The 18624-nt window shown below is 41.3% G+C and overlaps 1 protein-coding gene across 1 annotated transcript in view; it reads left to right on the plus strand.

The window, feature by feature from the left end:
- The window catches only part of STK32B (serine/threonine kinase 32B), a 391673-nt gene that overhangs the window by 102324 nt on the left and 270725 nt on the right, over positions 1-18624 (plus strand). The window contains exon 3 of the mRNA XM_082263144.1: positions 393-544. Within this exon, the coding sequence (XP_082119270.1) occupies positions 393-544 (152 nt within the window). The remainder of the gene's footprint in view (positions 1-392; positions 545-18624) is intronic.

An 18624-nucleotide genomic window follows, 5' to 3' on the forward strand; every position in this document is an offset into this window, starting at 1 on the left:
AGATGTAAACAGCATAATATGTAGCTTTTATATTTTAATTATCTAGGAATTCAACACAGTATTGAATACATTCACCGGTAAACTAAAGAAAGAGTCATTATTACGTTTGTCCAGTGAATCAATGTTCTTTTCAAACATTCCACCATGAAAAAGAAAAACTCTACACCTTACTGGGTGTTTGAGACGAATACAGGTTTGCTGACTGAGAATTAAAATTACAGCTTCCATAAGTCAGAAAGCCTTTATTATATGAAAAAAACACAAAGACTTGCATCTATACAGTACATAAAATTCCAAGCTGAAAAAATAATGGGAGGCCTGTAAAAAAAGAGTAAATTACTGCAGAAAAGGAGATATTTTTGCCTATGACTTATTGGCATTGTGTTTTGCAGGTGTGCATTGTCCAGAAACGTGACTCAAAGAAGATGTATGCCATGAAATACATGAACAAACAGAAATGTGTTGAAAGGGATGAAGTGAGAAATGTTTTCAGAGAACTACAGATAATGCAGTGCCTTGAACATCCCTTCCTGGTAAATCTTTGGTATGTTAAAGATAAGATGTTTCTGTTAACTTTTTTTTTCTCTACCCAACTCTTCTCCTACAAACCTTTAACATAAACTTCCGTGCTTCTCCTAAATTTCTCTAGATGTCAGACATTTCCTCACATACATCAAGTGATGGCAAAACGGTTAATGGTTTGGGACCATGGACATGAATGCAATACACATAATCCATTCCAATCCTATTTCCTTGACCCAGGTTTTATTAAAGTGGACCTGCCATCAGATACAGTATCTTTCATGTTAAGTGCATGCATATTATGTAAGTAAAACACTTTCAGGTATCATTAACCACTCACAGAGATTAAAGTTGTTCCCCCCAGCAATACATAGAAGCCTAAGTTTAGTTAAAATGTTTAATCCACACATTTTAATAGAAAGTGTCCCTTGTGCTGGTGGCTGTTCTCTTCGTTGAAATCTTTAGTCCTCTGCTGCTGCCCCCTCAACTCATCAAGAGTGCCAACTATGCTTTCTCTTTCTGCCACCCTCCTCCATTCATACAGGCTGTACTATAGCTTCCAACAATGATAATCACTCTATTTATAAAGGATGGGTGCATGAATGGAAGGTCCACCTTCTCCATTTTTAGAGCGCTTTTCATTGCTTTTCTAGTATCATCCATATTAGTGTAGCAACTCTATTACCACTTTGTTTATGACTATCGCAACTCTAGGAGGTTAGGAAGTGGGAGAGTTAGGTGTTAAAAAATGATATATCTGTTGAAGAACGCACAATATACTGAGAAGACTTCTGCAAAGTTACAGAGAAGTGACAGCACTCTCCAGGGTGCAAATTAGGGTAGAGAAAGGCAAACCAAGGTTCAAATAAATAAAAGTGACTATTGTGGTACATTACTCCAAGCCTGCCTTTTGCTTTTCATTCAACCAAAAGTACTGCTGAAATGTATAGTTGTAGCCGTTACTTACATCCCACCGTCCTTTCTGGTACTGAATTTGCACCTAGATAACACTGTAAGCACATATGCGGAGCTGATGCCCCCTAGTTTTTCTCAGTCCTGGTCTGCAGTAACAGTACAAATTTTAAACAACCTGAATTTAAACAATGTAATGTTTGCACTGGCCTGGAAGTGTGATGAGTTCTCAAAGCAAAGAGAAAGAAAATAGGTTGCTTGGTATCCAAGTATACAGTATATTAAAGTGGAGTTCCACCCTATTTTTATACTTACCTCCATCTTCTCGCTCCGGGTCACCTGAAAAAGAAATGGATAATCGCATATTTTTTTTTTTTTTTACTTACCTCGTAGCGAAGAAAATATACTTACCTTACTTCCTTCTTTCTCCTTCCTCGGCCGCGGCCCGTCGTCACTTCCTGGCTCTGCAATGATTCCTGGGAGCTGGACGTCATAGCTCCCAGGAATCATTGCGCCTGCACCGGCCCCGACGTCAGTTCCGGGTCGCGCGCGTCATCCCCTTCTAAACAGCTTCTGGGCATGCCCAGAAGCTGTGGAGGGGTGACGCGCGCGACCCGGAAGTGACGTCGGGGCCGGCGCAGAGCATCGTGGGACCACAGAAGGCGGAAGAAGACGCCGAAGAGGACGCGCTGGCTTCAAGCTGCCCACATCTGAGATGGCAGCGCTGGACAAGACGTTTGCAAGGTAAGTATTTCGTCTTGCAGGTAAGTGCAACCCGGGACAGATCAGAGGCTAGCCATTGTGGAATGCACTAGCCCTGACTGTCCCGGGGGTATTAAAAAAAAGAAAAAAAAATCCAGGGTGGAACTCCGCTTTAAAGTATGTTATTGTAGAATAGTATACAGGTGTATCTAATAATAATTAGAATATCTTTAATTTTTAATTTTTTTTTATTCAGTAATTCCATTCAAAAAGTTACATTCATACATTTTATATAGATGCGTTACACACAGAGTGACATATTTCAAGCATTTTATTTATTTTTAATTTTGATTATTATGGCTTACAGCTAGTGAAAACCCAAATTTCTTTATCTCAAAAAATTAGACTATTACATAAGACCAATAAAAAAAAAGTATTTTTAATTCCAAGATGTTGGCTTACTGAAAAGTATTTCCATGTATAGAGTAGTATGTGCTCAATACTTCGTTGGGGGTCCTTTTGCATGAATTACTGCATCAATGCGGCATGGCATGAAGGTGATCAGCCTGTGGCACTGCTGAGGTGTTATGGAAGCCCAGGTTGCTTTAATAGCGGCCTTCAGCTCATCTACATTGTTGGGTCTAGTGTTTCTCATTTTTCTCTTGACAATACCCCACAGATCCTCTTTGAGATTTAGGTCAGGCAAGTTTTCTGACGAATCAAGCACAGTGATACCCTGATCAATAAACCAGGTATTGGTACTTTTGGCAGTGTGGGCAGGTGCCAAGTCCTGCTGGGAAATGAAATCAGCATTTCTATAAAGCTGGTAAGTAGAGGGAAGCGTGAAGTGTTTTATAATTTCCTAGTTGAGGGCTGCGCTGACATTGGACTTGATAAAACACAGTGCAGCAACACCAACAGATGACATGGCTCCTCAAATCCTCACGGATTGTGGAAAATGTTGCATTTCATTTGGAAATAAAGGTCCCAGAGTCTGCAGGAAGAGTTTAGAGACACAGAATCCAAGTTGCATGAGACCCAGTGTGATGTTTTCACAGTCAGTAATATTTTGGGGAGCCATCTCATCTGCTGGTGTTGGTCCACTGTGTTTTATCAAGTCCAAAGTCAGCACAGCCCTCTACCAGGAAATTCTAGAACACTTCATGCTTCCCTCTACTGACCAGCTTTTTAGTGGTGCTGATTTATTTTTCCAGCAGGACTTGGCACCTGCCCACACTGCCAAAAGTATAAATACCTTGTTTAATGATCATGGTATCAGTGTGCTTGATTGGCCAGCAACCTCATCTGACCTAAACCCCATAGAGAATCTGTGGGGTACTGTCAAGTGGAAGATGAGAGACACCAGACCCAACAATGCAGACAAGCTGAAGGGCGCTATCAAAGCGACCTGGACTTCCATAACACCTCAGCAGTGCCATAGGCTGATCGTCTCCATGCCACACCACATTGATGCAGTCATTTATGCAAAAGGAGCCCCGACCAAGTATTAAGTGCATACTATACTGTACATGGGCATACTTTTCAGTAAGCCAACATTTCTCTATTAAACATTCTTTTGTTTTTAATTGGTCTTATGTAATATTCACATTTACTGAGATACAGAATTTTGGGTTTTCACGAGCTGTAAGCCATAATCATCAAAATTAAAAGAAAAAAAATGCTTGAAATACAGTATATCAATCTGTGTGTAACATCTATATCAAATATGAGTTTCACTTTTTAAATTTAATTACTAAAATACATTTTGATTATATTCTAATTTTATGAGATGCACCTGAACATATAGAGATTTCATTGTATTTTAAAAATGCTAATTTCATGTCTGTCATCTTAATCCAATGTCTTCAGTACTTTCTGAGTCACTGACTTGAAAAAAGTATGCAAATCAGGAGTTATGACTGTTGCATCTTACTCCTGGTCCATAATGGGGGACAGTCAAGCAAGTTGAATTTTCAAAAAGCAGTGACAACCTCTATATTTGACTTTTGATGGAGCAAATATGCTATAAAAGTACCGTTATGTTTTAATAATAAAGTGCAGTGGCTGTGCAAAGTAGAACAAATTCTAGTGACCCATACTATTTCATAGAGTGTAATTCGATCAAGCAAAGATTGAATTCAATTGTTTGATGTAGGTCACTGCACTTTCCACTGCCTTATTAAGAAAGTCCTGTAATGCCTCTCATCCAATACTTGTCATATTTCCAGAAAATACTTGTTTGTGAAAATTAGACTTTGTAGTGGGTACAAAATATGTGTATGTTTATGGCCAATACAGATGTGTAAATAAGCTTAGCTTTGCAAAATTCTATTTCGTGTTTGTTTTTAGATTCTGCATATTTGCAGAAAACCGTGTGATGAATGTAGAATTCGGATTCAATTCATGCAGAGGCACGGATGCTGCCAGTCTTGGATAAATTAAGCATTAAGCTGCACAAAGCACCCTGTCACTGTGACTTGTTTTTGGAAGAAAGGTTTCATTGCGCAGTGTGTGAAAAATTGGAGTTCAACTGTGTAATCCTCTTTTTAATTGTGTTACTGTTTCCGACAGCAAATTTCATTTTATGCACATTTGATAACTAGGGCTAGATGGGGACAAGAGGAATGAAAAATCAAGGTTTTCCTCAAAGAGAACAGTCATGCTGGAAAGTATCTATATTACATTCAGTACAAATAATCATTTGAATATGTCAATTTAAAGGTGAATTCAAGAAAAATGGAGCATCGAAAGTGCATGTTATTATTACAATCTTTTATTCATGTAACATTTACATGCACACTACATTAGGATACACAGTAAAATTCTACTGCTAACACTGTAAAATGATAGCACTACAAAATAATTACAATAATACAGTACATCAAATATGAAAGGTATGCAAGCTCAAGCTTAACATAACTTTATGCTTTGCCCATGCACTGCCATATTTTGTCAATGACTCCACTCAGGAGGCCCTGCCCCTTTGGTTCCTTTTAGCGGAGGGGCCCGGATAATGTAATTCTTTCGGGATTGAATGTGTCCATTGGTTGGAGCGAATTTTTTTCTTTTAATGGGTGTCGGCATGACCTTCATTGGGTGACCTTCATCATGACTGACATGGAAGTCCATCTCTGAATGATGTGATTAATGATGGATTTACATTGTGGGGCGCTTTTTTTTGCCATGCAGGACTTGTCAAAACTGTGTAAGTTCGTTTATTTACTTTTCACTTTTTTTGTGAATGAGTAGGGGATATTGTATATCCCTTACCTATTCACATAGGGGTGGCCAGTATCTGGGGCCCCTCCTAGGGTAAAGGGGTAGTTTCACATTTTTATAAGCCCCCACCCCAAACTGCAGATCCCCAAAACCACTGAGGCAGGGTTGTAGGGAAGAGTCCCTTGTCTTCAACAACATGGGGCAAGGTGCTTTGCAAGTGGGTTCCCTTTTGACAAGGTACTCCCATGTTGAAGGCATGTGGCCTGGAATGGCTCAGGTGTAGGTCACATGCTCGACCAGCTAGAGTGCATGCCTGTGTAGTACACCCCCTGTAGCAGTCGCTGATGTTCCAGGTCCCCACTGCTGCACAGCCAGTCACATAGCCTTTCCTTCATTCACTCCAACTCAAAAAACAGTCCTTGGCTTGTTTTTTTTTTTTTGTTTGTTTTTATTAAGGGATGATAACTTGGATGGGGTTGGGGAATATGTGATGTCCAACTTAAAAATGTTCTAACACAGAACCAGGGACAATTTCCTCATTATTTACAAAAGCCCTGTTCTTTCTTTCATCTGCAAAAACTTGGTTTCCAATGTACAGCACCCGGCCCGCTGCTCACTTCTGTTGGAACTAGCAGGATATTGCTTGTTCAGCAAGGGCCTGATACAGGCAGTAATTCTCAGTCTCTTGACAAAAAAGCACAGATAAAGTGAATAGTATAACACCTCCCCTTCTGCGTTCCTGTGACCATTGATCCCAGCTCCACTTGCCTGCAGAAATGCTAGCCCACCTGGCTGCTATCAGTCACACTTAGCTGATCTTCCCCCCAGTCCTCCTGACTGACTTTCTGCCCCAGTCCTGCCCAACTGGCACACACACGGAGTCCTCCCAGGGTAAGTTTAGATGAAGACTTGGCACTACGTGGCCTTCAAGAAAGCACTGTTACTGATGACATTATTTCCCCTTATCTTGTCCCTGTACCGTGCTGATCTACTTACTGTCTCTGCTTGCTCCTTGCCGCTGCCTCTCCAGCATAAATCCTTCCACTGCCTCCTGTGTTATAACAACCATCCAGAACAGCTTTCCTGAGCTCTCAGCCCGAAGTAACACCCTCCTCCTGGTAAGGGGCCATCCAAGGGCCAACTGCACCCTCCCTCAGCAGTGTTTCTCCATCTTCCACCTGACTACTCTTGCAGGCATAGCTCAGGTCTATTTATGGGCTATCCCAGTTTCCTGCAAGCCCACTTCTGGGGATTGCCTGAGAGCCCAGAAATATTCAAGGCAGCTCCTCCTAACCTCTGCCTTCTAGTTCTAAAAGGTTCTCCAACTTTCTATATACCAGGGGGAGGCACCAGAGAGTGCTGAGGATGAGTCATCCAGCCCTGGCCTCTAGTAACCCTGACCCAATTCAGTGTTTTTTTTAATGGCCAGAAATATTCTTTTACCTACTCTCACTTCTAGTAGCACACACTAGAGGGTGCTACACTTGGATAAGAGTCTGATATAGACTTTTGGTTGGACTCCACTCTTTCTTTTGCATGGGGTCCCCCTTGATCAAGGATAAGGGTCGGGCATTTTTAGGGGGTACCTGTGCCACTTAGCAGGGATCTCCTGGCTGTCATTTGCCAGTGATTGAAACTGCATTTTATTCTTTTAAAATTTCAGTTTTCCTGTAGTAGGTTATATACATTGCACAGATGTTCCACTTAAAAGGCAGGCTAAGGGCATACCTAGGCATGTTATTTTAAGGAATTTTGCAAGCTAAATGTTGTCCTTAGAGCATGATTTAAATTGCTGTTTCCATCTACATTTTTTAATAAATATTTTTTGTTTTGATACATGTTCCCGAGGGCAGTACTCAGGCCCCAATGCTATTTGTTTGACAGTATATTGCCTATTAACCAAGAAAATGGTAATTTCAGTTTTTAACACTTGGCTCTCCTTGACTTTGATGGGGTTCGGATTTAGCACTTTACTCATGTTCTGCGAACCTTGCCTCAAACTGAACCCAGGGACATTTGACTTGTTTGTTGCCTCTCTATACTAAGTTGTCTGCTGAAAGATTGCCCTAAGTGTGGTTGACTCATACTTTATCTCTTTTTGGTTGGTAGCCTAATGCTTTCATCCACTGTATCTGCTTTGTACCCATGGACACTGGACATCAAGATTTCAGGTAGTGTGGTAGCTAGGCCACCCATACACTGAAGAGGGCAGTCAAACCAACTAGTACTGACGTTTTGGGTATCCTTCTACATCTAGCCACATCAACTCACCCAAAAACCTCTGTTTTCTTTTTTAACTCTCTCATACTGTTACCCTGCATAATGCAAACATCCCCCGTGATTCCTCTTCATAAGAGGCCCAATGAATTCTCTGCCAAGTCACTGACACATTCTGTTGTACATGTTTGTAAAATGCATTATTTGGGTATTCTGCGTTTTTGTTACTGATTCTAAAAGTTTGATAAAATTTACATATGGACACTGCAGACTGGTAGATCTTTCGTTATACATACCGGATATTATTCTCTGGTATTGTTCTTCATTATATTAGATCGTAACACAGCAACACTTCATGTGTGTAGTTCTTATTATCTGTTCTTATTCTGCACATTAGCACTTCTTTCGCTCTGTATGCTGGGTCTAATTCCTAATATGTGTTGTGGCCTAGGCGAAACCTGATTTTGTTGCCCTCTCTTGGCTTCGTCCCTTACTCCACCCCCTTTGTCCTGCCCATGTATACGGTGGAAGTGGTGGAGTGGAGATTTTCGCAGTGCCTCAGGCTCGCACCTGCGCCTCTGGACCCGGCCTGAAGACAAATAGTGACAGCACCAGCTTGCTTCCTCCCACCAGCTGTGGTCTGCAGGTATATGAACAGGTTAGGGTAGTATATGGACAGGTTAGGGTAGTATATAGACAGGCTGGGGTGGTAAATAGGTAGGCTAGGGTAGTATATGAAAAAAACCTTATAAAAACAGTGCTACCAGGAATAAATAAATGATGCAATCATCCAATAAGTAATACAAAATCATTGATAAATGTGATAATATATAAAGTGCACTTAGTAATGACAAAAATATTTTATAAATATAAAGGTGCAAAAATATCAAAAGTGATATGCAGTGCTAATAGTGCAAAAGTGCTAAATAAGGTGCAGTCCAAAAAATAGTCCACTGAAGATATCAATAAAGTGCTGGGCAAAAAGTGCTTGAAGTGCACCACACGGTGGATAAAGGTGCCTCAAAAAGACCCTCTTGGGGATCCACTCACCAAAATTTTAAGGATAGTCAAGCCTCAAAAGAACAGTGGTTTTCCAAACTACAGCCCTTAGGGATGGATGGGTCAGCAAACCTCCAGCAAAGCCTCCAACCTTTATTTACAGTCCCCTGTCGGTCAGGCACTTTTGATATTCTCAAGAAAAGCCCTGTTTGTTCCTCTGTGCCGAGTGAATCAAATGGGAGTGGTCTCATAGAGTAGTATATGGACAGGCTAGGGTAGTATATAGACAGGCTAGGGTAGTATATGGACAGACTAGGGTAGTATATAGACAGGCTAGGGTAGTATATAGACAGGCTAGGCCCTAGCCTAGGGGGAAGAGAGGAAGAGAGAAGAGGGGCGAGAGAGAAGGGGGAGGGAGAGAGAGAGAGTGAGAGGAGGAAGAGGAGGGTGAGAAGGAGGGAGAGAGGGGGAAGGAAAAGAGGGGGATGGGGTAGAGAGAGAAAAAGAAAGGGGGGAGAAGGTGCATAGCACAAAGGGGTGGGAACAGAGAGGGGGGTTATTCTGGGAATTAAATTATCACTCACCAATAATGCCTCCCCCATTCAGGCTGTGGCAGCTAGCAGCTGTTGTTTGTTTCAATCTGTTATAGGAAATAAGGAAAAAGTACAAACAGGGCACCATTAAAGATGTACACATACAATAGGGATGTAATAAAATGAGATAGAGACATATACAGAAACCAAAAACTGTATTGTAATGAACAAAAGGTAAAAACAGATCAAGATCTAGGATGGGAGTATTCTGCAAAGTTGGAATGTGAATACCATAGTGGCCAATGATTCCATTTTACCTCAAAGGTCACCTGGGACATAGAGTGAAGGGCTATTAATTTTTCGAATGAATAAATGAAGTTAGTTATAGTGATAATTTCTGACAGATTGGGTGCCAGCTCTTTCTTCCAGTTTCTAGTAATTGTAAGGCGAGCAGCCACTAGGATACAAGAGACTACCATACGGTACTACTAGGGAAGCCCTCTGTCCCTAGATTATGTATTGCTAAATCAGGTTTGGGGTTGGTGAGGACTCCCGTGACTGTTGGTACACACTTAGCAGATTTTTACAAGACTATAGGATGTGCAGGAGAATACCATTTTGGCCACATCCTCGCCAACAAAGAGGAGACCAGTTAGGAGTAAAGTGGGCTATATAGAGTGGGGTAAGGTATCACCTGGTTAGTATTTTCTGGGTAAGTTCCCAGTGGTTAACACAGTGGGAAATACTCAGCGAATAGTGAATGGCTTGGAGCCATTTGTGGTCCGTATATGTGTTTTTGAGGTCATTTCCCCACGCCCTAATTGGGGAAATTTTGGAGAACATCATCCTATTTTGCAACAGGTTATAAAAGAAGGAAATACATTTGAGGAGGTGTGGGGAACTGTGGTAAAATTGCCAAATTTTGAAGCAGGTTTTGATATCAGGTGGAGGTATTTTAGAAGGAGATGTTGTACAATGAAAAGCTGGAAAACAGCCTTAGGGGGCAGTTTATACGTTTCCTGTAGGTCCTTCATGCTTTAGGGCTTGCCATTAACAAATAAATCTGTAATGAAGCGTAACCCATACTGAGACCATGATATAAAGGACAACTGTGGGAGAAATACTTTAACAGCTTCTATGCGTAATGTGATAGTGGTAAATCTGGATGTAGGTACAGTGGTGCCACTGATAATGTTCTTCCAAGCTCGTATTGATGCTTTAATAGTGGCAGGGGGAGAATCCAGGGGAATAGGAGACCAGGTATCCACCAATAACAACAATCTCAAATTAGAGATTGGTGACATAAAGGTCTCTATACTCACCTAAAGATTATCTACCGTGGGTGTGAACCAATGCTTCAGGTGGTCTAACATAACGGCTATGTAGTAGTCATTAATATCGACTAAACCTATTCCTCCCATTAACCTATGTTCACAAGTTGTAAGTAGAAGCACCTGGCCCTCTTCCCCTTCCAAATGTACCGCTTAAAGGTAGATGTTAAAGTGGTTAGGAGGGTTGGCTGAGGGGGAAATAGGAATGGTTCGGAAGTAGTATAGAATTTGTGGAAGTATAAGCATTTTGAAGGTGGCCAATCTACCTGACTGGGTCAGTACAAAGTTAGAAAGTTATGTAGTTGTAGTTGTGTAGTAATTTTATCTGTCAGGGGTTTGAAGTTGGCTTCAGCTAAACTGGCAATAGAGGAGGTTAAAGTAATACCTAAGTAAGGTAATTCAGAGGTTGCTCAAGTATATGGGAAGGAGTGTTTTAAGGCTGTCTGTTCCCTGTTGGAGAAACCCAGGTTTAAAATAGGAGATTCACTTTATAATAGGAAATTGAACTGAGATGTGTGAGGATTTGGTGCGCTTGTCGTAGTGATTCTGTAGAGTTTGTTAGGAGCTTGATCACATCATCAGCAAATAAGTTGATGACATGGGAGTTATTGTGAACTGTAAAGCCTGTGATATTAGGATGTGTATGAATGGTCTCTGCTTGGTTTTCTATCGTCAGGTTAAGGATGAATGGGGATAGAGGGCACCCCTGTCTAGTGCCATTTGTGATGTGAAAGGGTTTAGACAAAATATTTGAGGTGTATACCTGAGCATTAGGGGAGGATTATAGTGCGAGTATGGCAGAGAGTACTGGTCCTTGGAAGCCAAACCTTCTTAGGACATGGGTCATGTAATCCCATTGTTCCCTGTCGAACACCTTCTCTGTGTCAATGGAAAGGAGCAGAGAAGGTGTTCGAGAGTGCCCTGACAAGTCTAAAAGGTTTATGATGCGTCTTGTAGCGTCAGAGGCTCGACGGCCTTTAATGAAGCCCACCTGATCTGGTTTGATAAGGGAGTGCATAATATTCATCAGGTAGTAAAATAAAACGTTAGCATAAAGTTTGATATCTGGAGGTAATAAGGATATTGGCCTAAAGTTAGAGGGGGTGGAAGGGCCCTTCCCAGGTTTTGGGAGTGTAACAATGTGTACTTTTAGCACTACTTGTAGAAAAGCGGCTTTAGATTTTGCTGCACTGAACATTTTAGTAAGATAAGGAGATATGTGTGGGCTAAAGGCTTTATAATATTCATTCGTGAACCCATCTGGGCCAGGTGATTTCCCTGATGGCAAGGTTTTAATAATTTTGGAGATTTCAGATGCAGTGAAAGGGGCATTTACAAGTTTGATGTGAGAATCAGAAAGTTTAGGCAACTTTAGCTTGGACAAGAAATCTGTTATCTTACTATCTGATGGTTGTGGAGTAGCCTGGTCTTGTTTAAGGTTATAGAGAGAACTATAGTAGTTGGAAAACACATCTGCAATTTGTTGGGGATTGAGCAACTTCTGGGAGGTGACCGGGTGGTAGATAAATGGGATTTTCTCTTTTGCCCGTCTGGCCTGTTAGCTAAAAACTTCCAAGCTTTGTTGTTATGGGAGTAGTACTGGAGCTTCAAGTACCGGAAGCACTTTTCATGTTGGAGATAAAGAAGTTCTCTGAGCTCTGTTCTTAGTTTGGCAAGGGAATCAGAAGTAAAGTGACATGGATTTTCTTTATTCTGAAGCTCCAAAGCATGAATGTCGTCTAGGAGTTTATTGTATTTGGAGTTGAGTGCACGCTTTGTGCGTGCGCACATTTGTAGGATCATGCCCTTCATGAACACCTTGTGTGCGTTCGAAAGAGTAAAAACATCTATATCAGTTGTATCATTAGAGGAGAAACAATCATAAATGAATTTAGAAAGTAACTCCTTATTTTTTGGTTCAAGTATGATTCTATTATTACAGCGCTCATAGTAGTATAGGTGTGCAGGTGTCCTTCTCCTCTATGGTGGTTACAATGGCCGCATGATCAGACCACGTGATGTCTGACTGAGTGGAGGAGGAGACGTACTGTAACAGCAATTTATCAACAATACATAAATCAATACGGGAATAGGACTGATGTCTCAAAGGTGTAGTCCCTCTCATTGGCGTGCAAGCACCGCCACACATCATATACAGCGTTGTCGTGGAAAAGAGACTTTAAATTAGGGACTCTGCCCTTGGGCTTGTAGGAAATGTCCATCAGAGGGTTCACAGTAAGAATAAAGTCCCCACATAAGAGGAGATTTCAGTGTTTGGAAACTGAAAGTTTCTTGAAAACCTTCTGAAGGGAACGTGGTTCGTGTTGGGAACGTAAAGAATAGCCAAAGTATAGGGCTTATTGTTGTTGTAATATCGCATCTGATAATGATGAAATGGCCATTCGGGTCAATATGCACGGAGTGTCATGTAAACATGACTGTATTCTTGAAGGCCGGCATCACCCCTCTTTTCTTAGATTTGAAGGTAGATAGGTATATATGTGGGAAATCTTTATGGCGGTAGTTAGGGGTGGCTCCGGTCTGGAAATGGGTCTCCTGAACTGCCAGGATATCAGCTTGATGTAGTTTAGCTTCTTTCCAAAGCAAGAAGCATTTTGCTGGGTGGTTTAAACCATGAGCATTTATGGAAACTATTTTAAGTGTCATTTAAACAGGTTAGAAAATAGAAAAAAACTCACTGGTGTCTTTGTGAAGTGCAGAATCTTGAAATTTCACAGTGGTCAAGGCGGTGTTTCATTTCTAGATGAGCATGTGCAATCAGGGCGAAGATCATGAAGAACTTGAAAACAAGCACCAGAAATGGACGCAGCAGTGGAGTGGATCGGTCCCATGTACGTAGTAGGCGGATGCCCTCCTCCAGGGACACAGCAGTGGAAGGGTGTCCATTGCGGGTGATACACTGTCAGAGTGTGTGGCGAGGAAAGCCGATCAGCGGTTCCTCCTCAAAGGGGAGTCTAGGACAGGTATTCAGGGCACTGATCATCAGTGCCCTGATTACAGAAAAGTTAAAAACAGTGTCCACAGTGCCCACCATCAGTGCCCACAGTGCCCACTATCAGTGCCCGTAGTGCTATCAGTCAGTGCCCATCAGTGCCTGCTTATCTGTGCTGCCCATCAGTGTCCATCAGTGCCACCCATCAGTGCTCATCAGTGCCGCCCTTCAGTGCCCATTAGTGCCTCCCATCAGTGCCGCATGTCAGTGCCACCTCTCAGTGCAAATCAGTGCCGTATTTCAGTGCCCATCAGTGCCCCCTATCAGTGCTCATGAGTGCCCATCAGTGCCGCATATCAGTGCTCATCAGTGCCGCTTATCATTGCCACCTATCAGTGACCATCAGTGCGGCATATTAGTACCTCCTCATCAGTGCCACCTCATAAGTGCCACCTCATCAGTGCCCATCAGTGCAGCCTATCAGTGCCCATCAGTGCCGCCTCATCAGCACACATCAGTGAAGAAGAAAAATTACTTATTTTCAAAATTTACTGACAGAAAATAAGAAAAACTTTTTTTTCAACATTACTGTCTTTTTTCTTTTTTTTTTAGTAAGAAATAAAAAACCCAGTGGTGATTAAATACCACCGAAAGAAAGCTCTATTTGTGTGGAAAAAAATTATAAAAATGTCATATAGGTACAGTGTAGCATGACCGCGCAATTGACATTCAAAGTGTGACAGCGCTGAAAGCTGAACATTGGCCTGGGCAGGTAGGAGATGTGAAAGGGCACTGTATTGAAGTGGTTAAAGTGCTTCACAATTGTGCACAGACAATGTTTTCATTGGAAAGTTCATCAAAAGCTTATAAAAATGACAGGTGCTCTTTTGAAGGTGCTCCAACTTATTTTGCGGTAGTGTGTGATGCTGGTGATCCACAAACATGCTCCCCTTCTTGTGTTTTCACTCACTCTAGGGGGTGACCAGCATCCATAACCCACAATGGCTGAACCAGCAGACCTCTTTTTGTTCCCTCGTGTTTACATGTGAAAATAGCAAAGGCGATATCCCATAGTGTAACACTATATGACTTCTTTATTCAAATAAATACAAGGTGCACTTACATCAAGCAGGTGTTTTACGCAGTGAAGAACAAACAAAGGAAGTCTGGGTTGTGGTGCATTCCACGGACTCTAACTGGAAGTGACGCCATGACACAGGTATCTCCTCCCTATGCATTTTGTCAGAGTGACATCATCATTAGAGGTGCCATCTTGCTACACTTCACTGTATTTATATGGAGTAGTAACCTGCCAACCCCAAGGCACATGGTCTGGGGCCATATTTGGTTAGTCCATGATCACCGATTTAGATGTACCTACTGGATAAACGATGTTTACTTGTTCAAGCATGTATTTAAAAAAAAAAGCCTATTTATAGCTGGTAATTAGAGGAAATTTATATATCTCGCCAACATAGGGGCTTAATACTTTATCCATGGGCTCGCTTCGATAATATTGTCTCCAGGATGTCATGTCAGTTTTCCTATTAATATTATTGGTGAAATTTACAATCACAACAATTAATCCTACACTGAATATATACTGAATATACTGAAAATAGATTTAAAAATATCAAAATCAAAAAAACAGTATGAGAATAAATAAGAAGAACTAACATTGGGTAAAAGGTAAAAAAGGAGTTGATAGAAATGAAGAGGAATTCATCCATACAAATATAATTTTTTTTTACCTATATTAGGGTACATTATTTATGGATACCTAGGCCCATAGATTGAAAAACGTTATTTTTTTTATTACCCAGAAGGACATGGTAAAAATTGATAATGAAAGTGACCAGAAATAGAGGCATGGGGAGATAACTGTTCCCCAAGTGGACACTATATACATGTTGAATAAATGTCGATAAGTGATTGATTAATATTAATTATAATCTACTAGTAATTCATTTAGTAATATTACAGATTAGTCAGTATAAATAAAATAAAAATAGTTGAATTGCTCAAAAATTAGTAAGAAAGCAAATGAGATCTATGTCTATATTCAAGCCGTCTATTTTGTCCCATTCTGTAAGATCTTTATTCTTTTATTATTCCCTCTCTTCAGTGGCTTTTTATTTTGTCTGTTCCGTAGAACGTCATGACTGAAGGGTTGAGTTGATGGACTTCTCTGAAGTGTCTAGATACACTATGTTTTCCTTTTCTGACCTTATTAATATGTTGATATATGTATCCTCTGGCTTGTCACCCTGAAATAGAGCTCCAATCTACTCAGTGTGCCAGGGTTTGTGATAGCAGAGAGCGGTGCAGGGTCACTGTGTCAGCAAGGATTTTATCACCCCATCTTGGCACCCTAGGGGGCTGCCTGTCCCGCCTTATGGTGACACCGGCTCTGCCTGCATGGGCATTTCATAGTACTACATAGTCCCAACTGTCCCTGATTTTGAGGGACTGTCCCTGCTTTGGAGTGAAGTCCCTTTGTCCCTCTATCCTCGTTTGTCCCTCATTTTGGTCTGACCTATAAAAAGCACTTTTTATCTTTAAAAAAGTGATTCCCAGTGCTAAACATTTCATCCAATTTCTAGATTGCTGCATTTGTAAATTTAAAAAGCCAGTATAAAGGAATAAAGTAATAGAAAAAAAACACTTGTGGGTTTAACTAATTATTTTGTTTTATAATTCCCCTTTAAGGGGGCATGGCAGGGGGTGTGTCCTATGCCTACATAATTTTGCTAATACGTGTCCCTCTTTCACATCTCTAAAATTTGGGAGGTATGGTACTACTTTCCATAAATTCTAGAGATTCTTGGCATCTTTTCCTATTCAGTTAATGGCACTCCACAGCTACCTATGTCTGCTCAATATCAAGTCCCAATTTAAACCATATCCCCTAAGCAATTTAGCTATACTGTAAACCTCAGCTGGCAATCATGAATGACAGATACTGAGAGGAAAACTGGATATTTGTTTTAGGTTATGTTTTGGGGTTTATTTTTCAGATGTGCGAAGAGAGATCACACAAACACTTGCGGCTGTATAACAATTAATTGAGTGATGACAAATATAGTGACAGAAGTACAAATGTAATAATATCAAATAAATATACAAAATTATATATAGAGGCTTAGTTGCAGGTCGAATATAGATGCTTTTCCCAGGTTCCCCGCCCGTTTTCCAATGGCTTGGCAGATGATGAGGGCATACACGTGCTTATTGTACTTCTGTTAGAAGACTAGTTTGTTCCAATTTTGACTGTGGTATATACTAGACTAGTTGGTAAGTACCGACCAATAGGAACTGGAAGGTGATATCACCTTTTAGGGAAGATAGTACACATTCCAGAAAGGACTTGGTGGGCTTGGCCATATGGTAAGGTTGCAAAGATAGGCCCGGAGTTAAAAGAAGAAAGCATGGACGAAGGCCCGGCATGACAGGGGTTGGCATAGGGAAAGGGCTTCTGGTCAGTTGGAAGCATTCTTTTAAATGTACTTACGTGATTGGTGGGGAGCACTGGAGAAGGTGGGGCTGCAGTAAGGGGATCTCTAAGGGGGCCTTGGAAGTCATCAGTCGGAGGAGAGAGTGCTTTGGACAACAACCCACTCTAATTGAGTTCCATGGCGAGTGGGGATTAAGGTTTTTTGAAGATTCTATCATGACAGCCGGTGGGGTACAAGGTCCTGTTATGTTTTTTTTTTTTTTTTTTTTGATATAAAGAAAATGTACATTGGTAGGGATCCATCTTGGGTACGGCTCCCATTATTATGGTTGGTGGTACCTGCGTGTAGTTGTTTGTCTCCGAGTTAGTGTTTGTTGTGGCTGGAGGCCTAAAAGTTTTCAGTTGTCACTCAGGTACGAGTACAAGGACCTTGTGACTCCTATTTTTGGCAGAATGTACTGGATGTTCATATGTTGAATATGTTTATATGTTGATATGTTTAAAGTTATTTATAATTGGTTAATAAAAGGCTGCTATGGCCATTGTACTCCATCCTGAGTCTTGTGTGGTTATTCTTGAAAAAAGGTTAGTGAGGAGTTGTGGTCAAGCAGTTGGAAGAGCAAAGCATCTTTTATACCCTAGTCATGACATTCCTATAGCATTAGGTTAGTTAAGGTAAAACCATTCTTATGTGCTTATATGGCCCCTTAACCAGGTTTTGGAGGCATTCCTATACATTAGTGATCCACAATTAAGGAAAAATAATCTCGCCATTATTATTTTGGCTCATAGATCAGTGGCGTACCTAGAGCATTTGGCACCCGAGGCGGAGCCTATATCTGGCACCCCACCCCCCAACTTTAAAATGTAAAAACACCCACAAAAAACAGTAGATCAGTAGATGGTAAGAGACTGCAGACGTGATACAAGAGATGGTCAGAGACTGCAGACGTGATACAAGAGATGGTCAGAGACTACAGACATGATACAGTAGATGGTCAGAGACTGAGGGCATGATACAGTAGATGGTCAGAGACTGCAGACGTGATACAAGTGATGGTCAGAGACTGCAGACATGATACAGTAGATGGTCAGAGACTGCAGACATGATACAGTAGATGGTCAGAGACTGCAAACATGATACAGGAGATGCTCAGAAACTGCAGACATGATACAGTAGATGGTCAGAGACTGCAGACATGATACAGGAGATGATCAGAGACTAAGGGCATGATACAGGAGATGGTCAGAGACTGAAGACATGATACAGGAGATGGTCAGAGACTGAGGACATGATACAGTAGATGGTCAGAGACTGCAGACATGATACAGGAGATGGTCAGAGACTGCAGACATGATACAGGAGATGATCAGAGACTAAGGGCATGATACAGGAGATGGTCAGAGACTGAAGACATGATACAGGAGATGGTCAGAGACTGAGGACATGATACAGTAGATGGTCAGAGACTGCAGACATGATACAGGAGATGGTCAGAGACTGAAGACATGATACAGGAGATGGTCAGAGACTGATGACATGATACAGGAGATGGTCAGAGACTACAGACGTGATACAAGAGATGGTCAGAGACTGAGGACATGATACAGTAGATCAGTAGATGGTCAGAGACTGCAGACGTGATACAAGAGATGGTCAGAGACTGCAGACGTGATACAAGAGATGGTCAGAGACTGCAGACATGATACAGTAGATGGTCAGAGACTGAGGACATGATACAGTAGATGATCAGAGACTGCAGACCTGATACAAGTGATGGT

This window comes from Pelophylax lessonae (genome assembly GCF_965119305.1).
Source record: "Pelophylax lessonae genome assembly, chromosome: 1".
Lineage (NCBI taxonomy): Eukaryota > Metazoa > Chordata > Amphibia > Anura > Ranidae > Pelophylax > Pelophylax lessonae.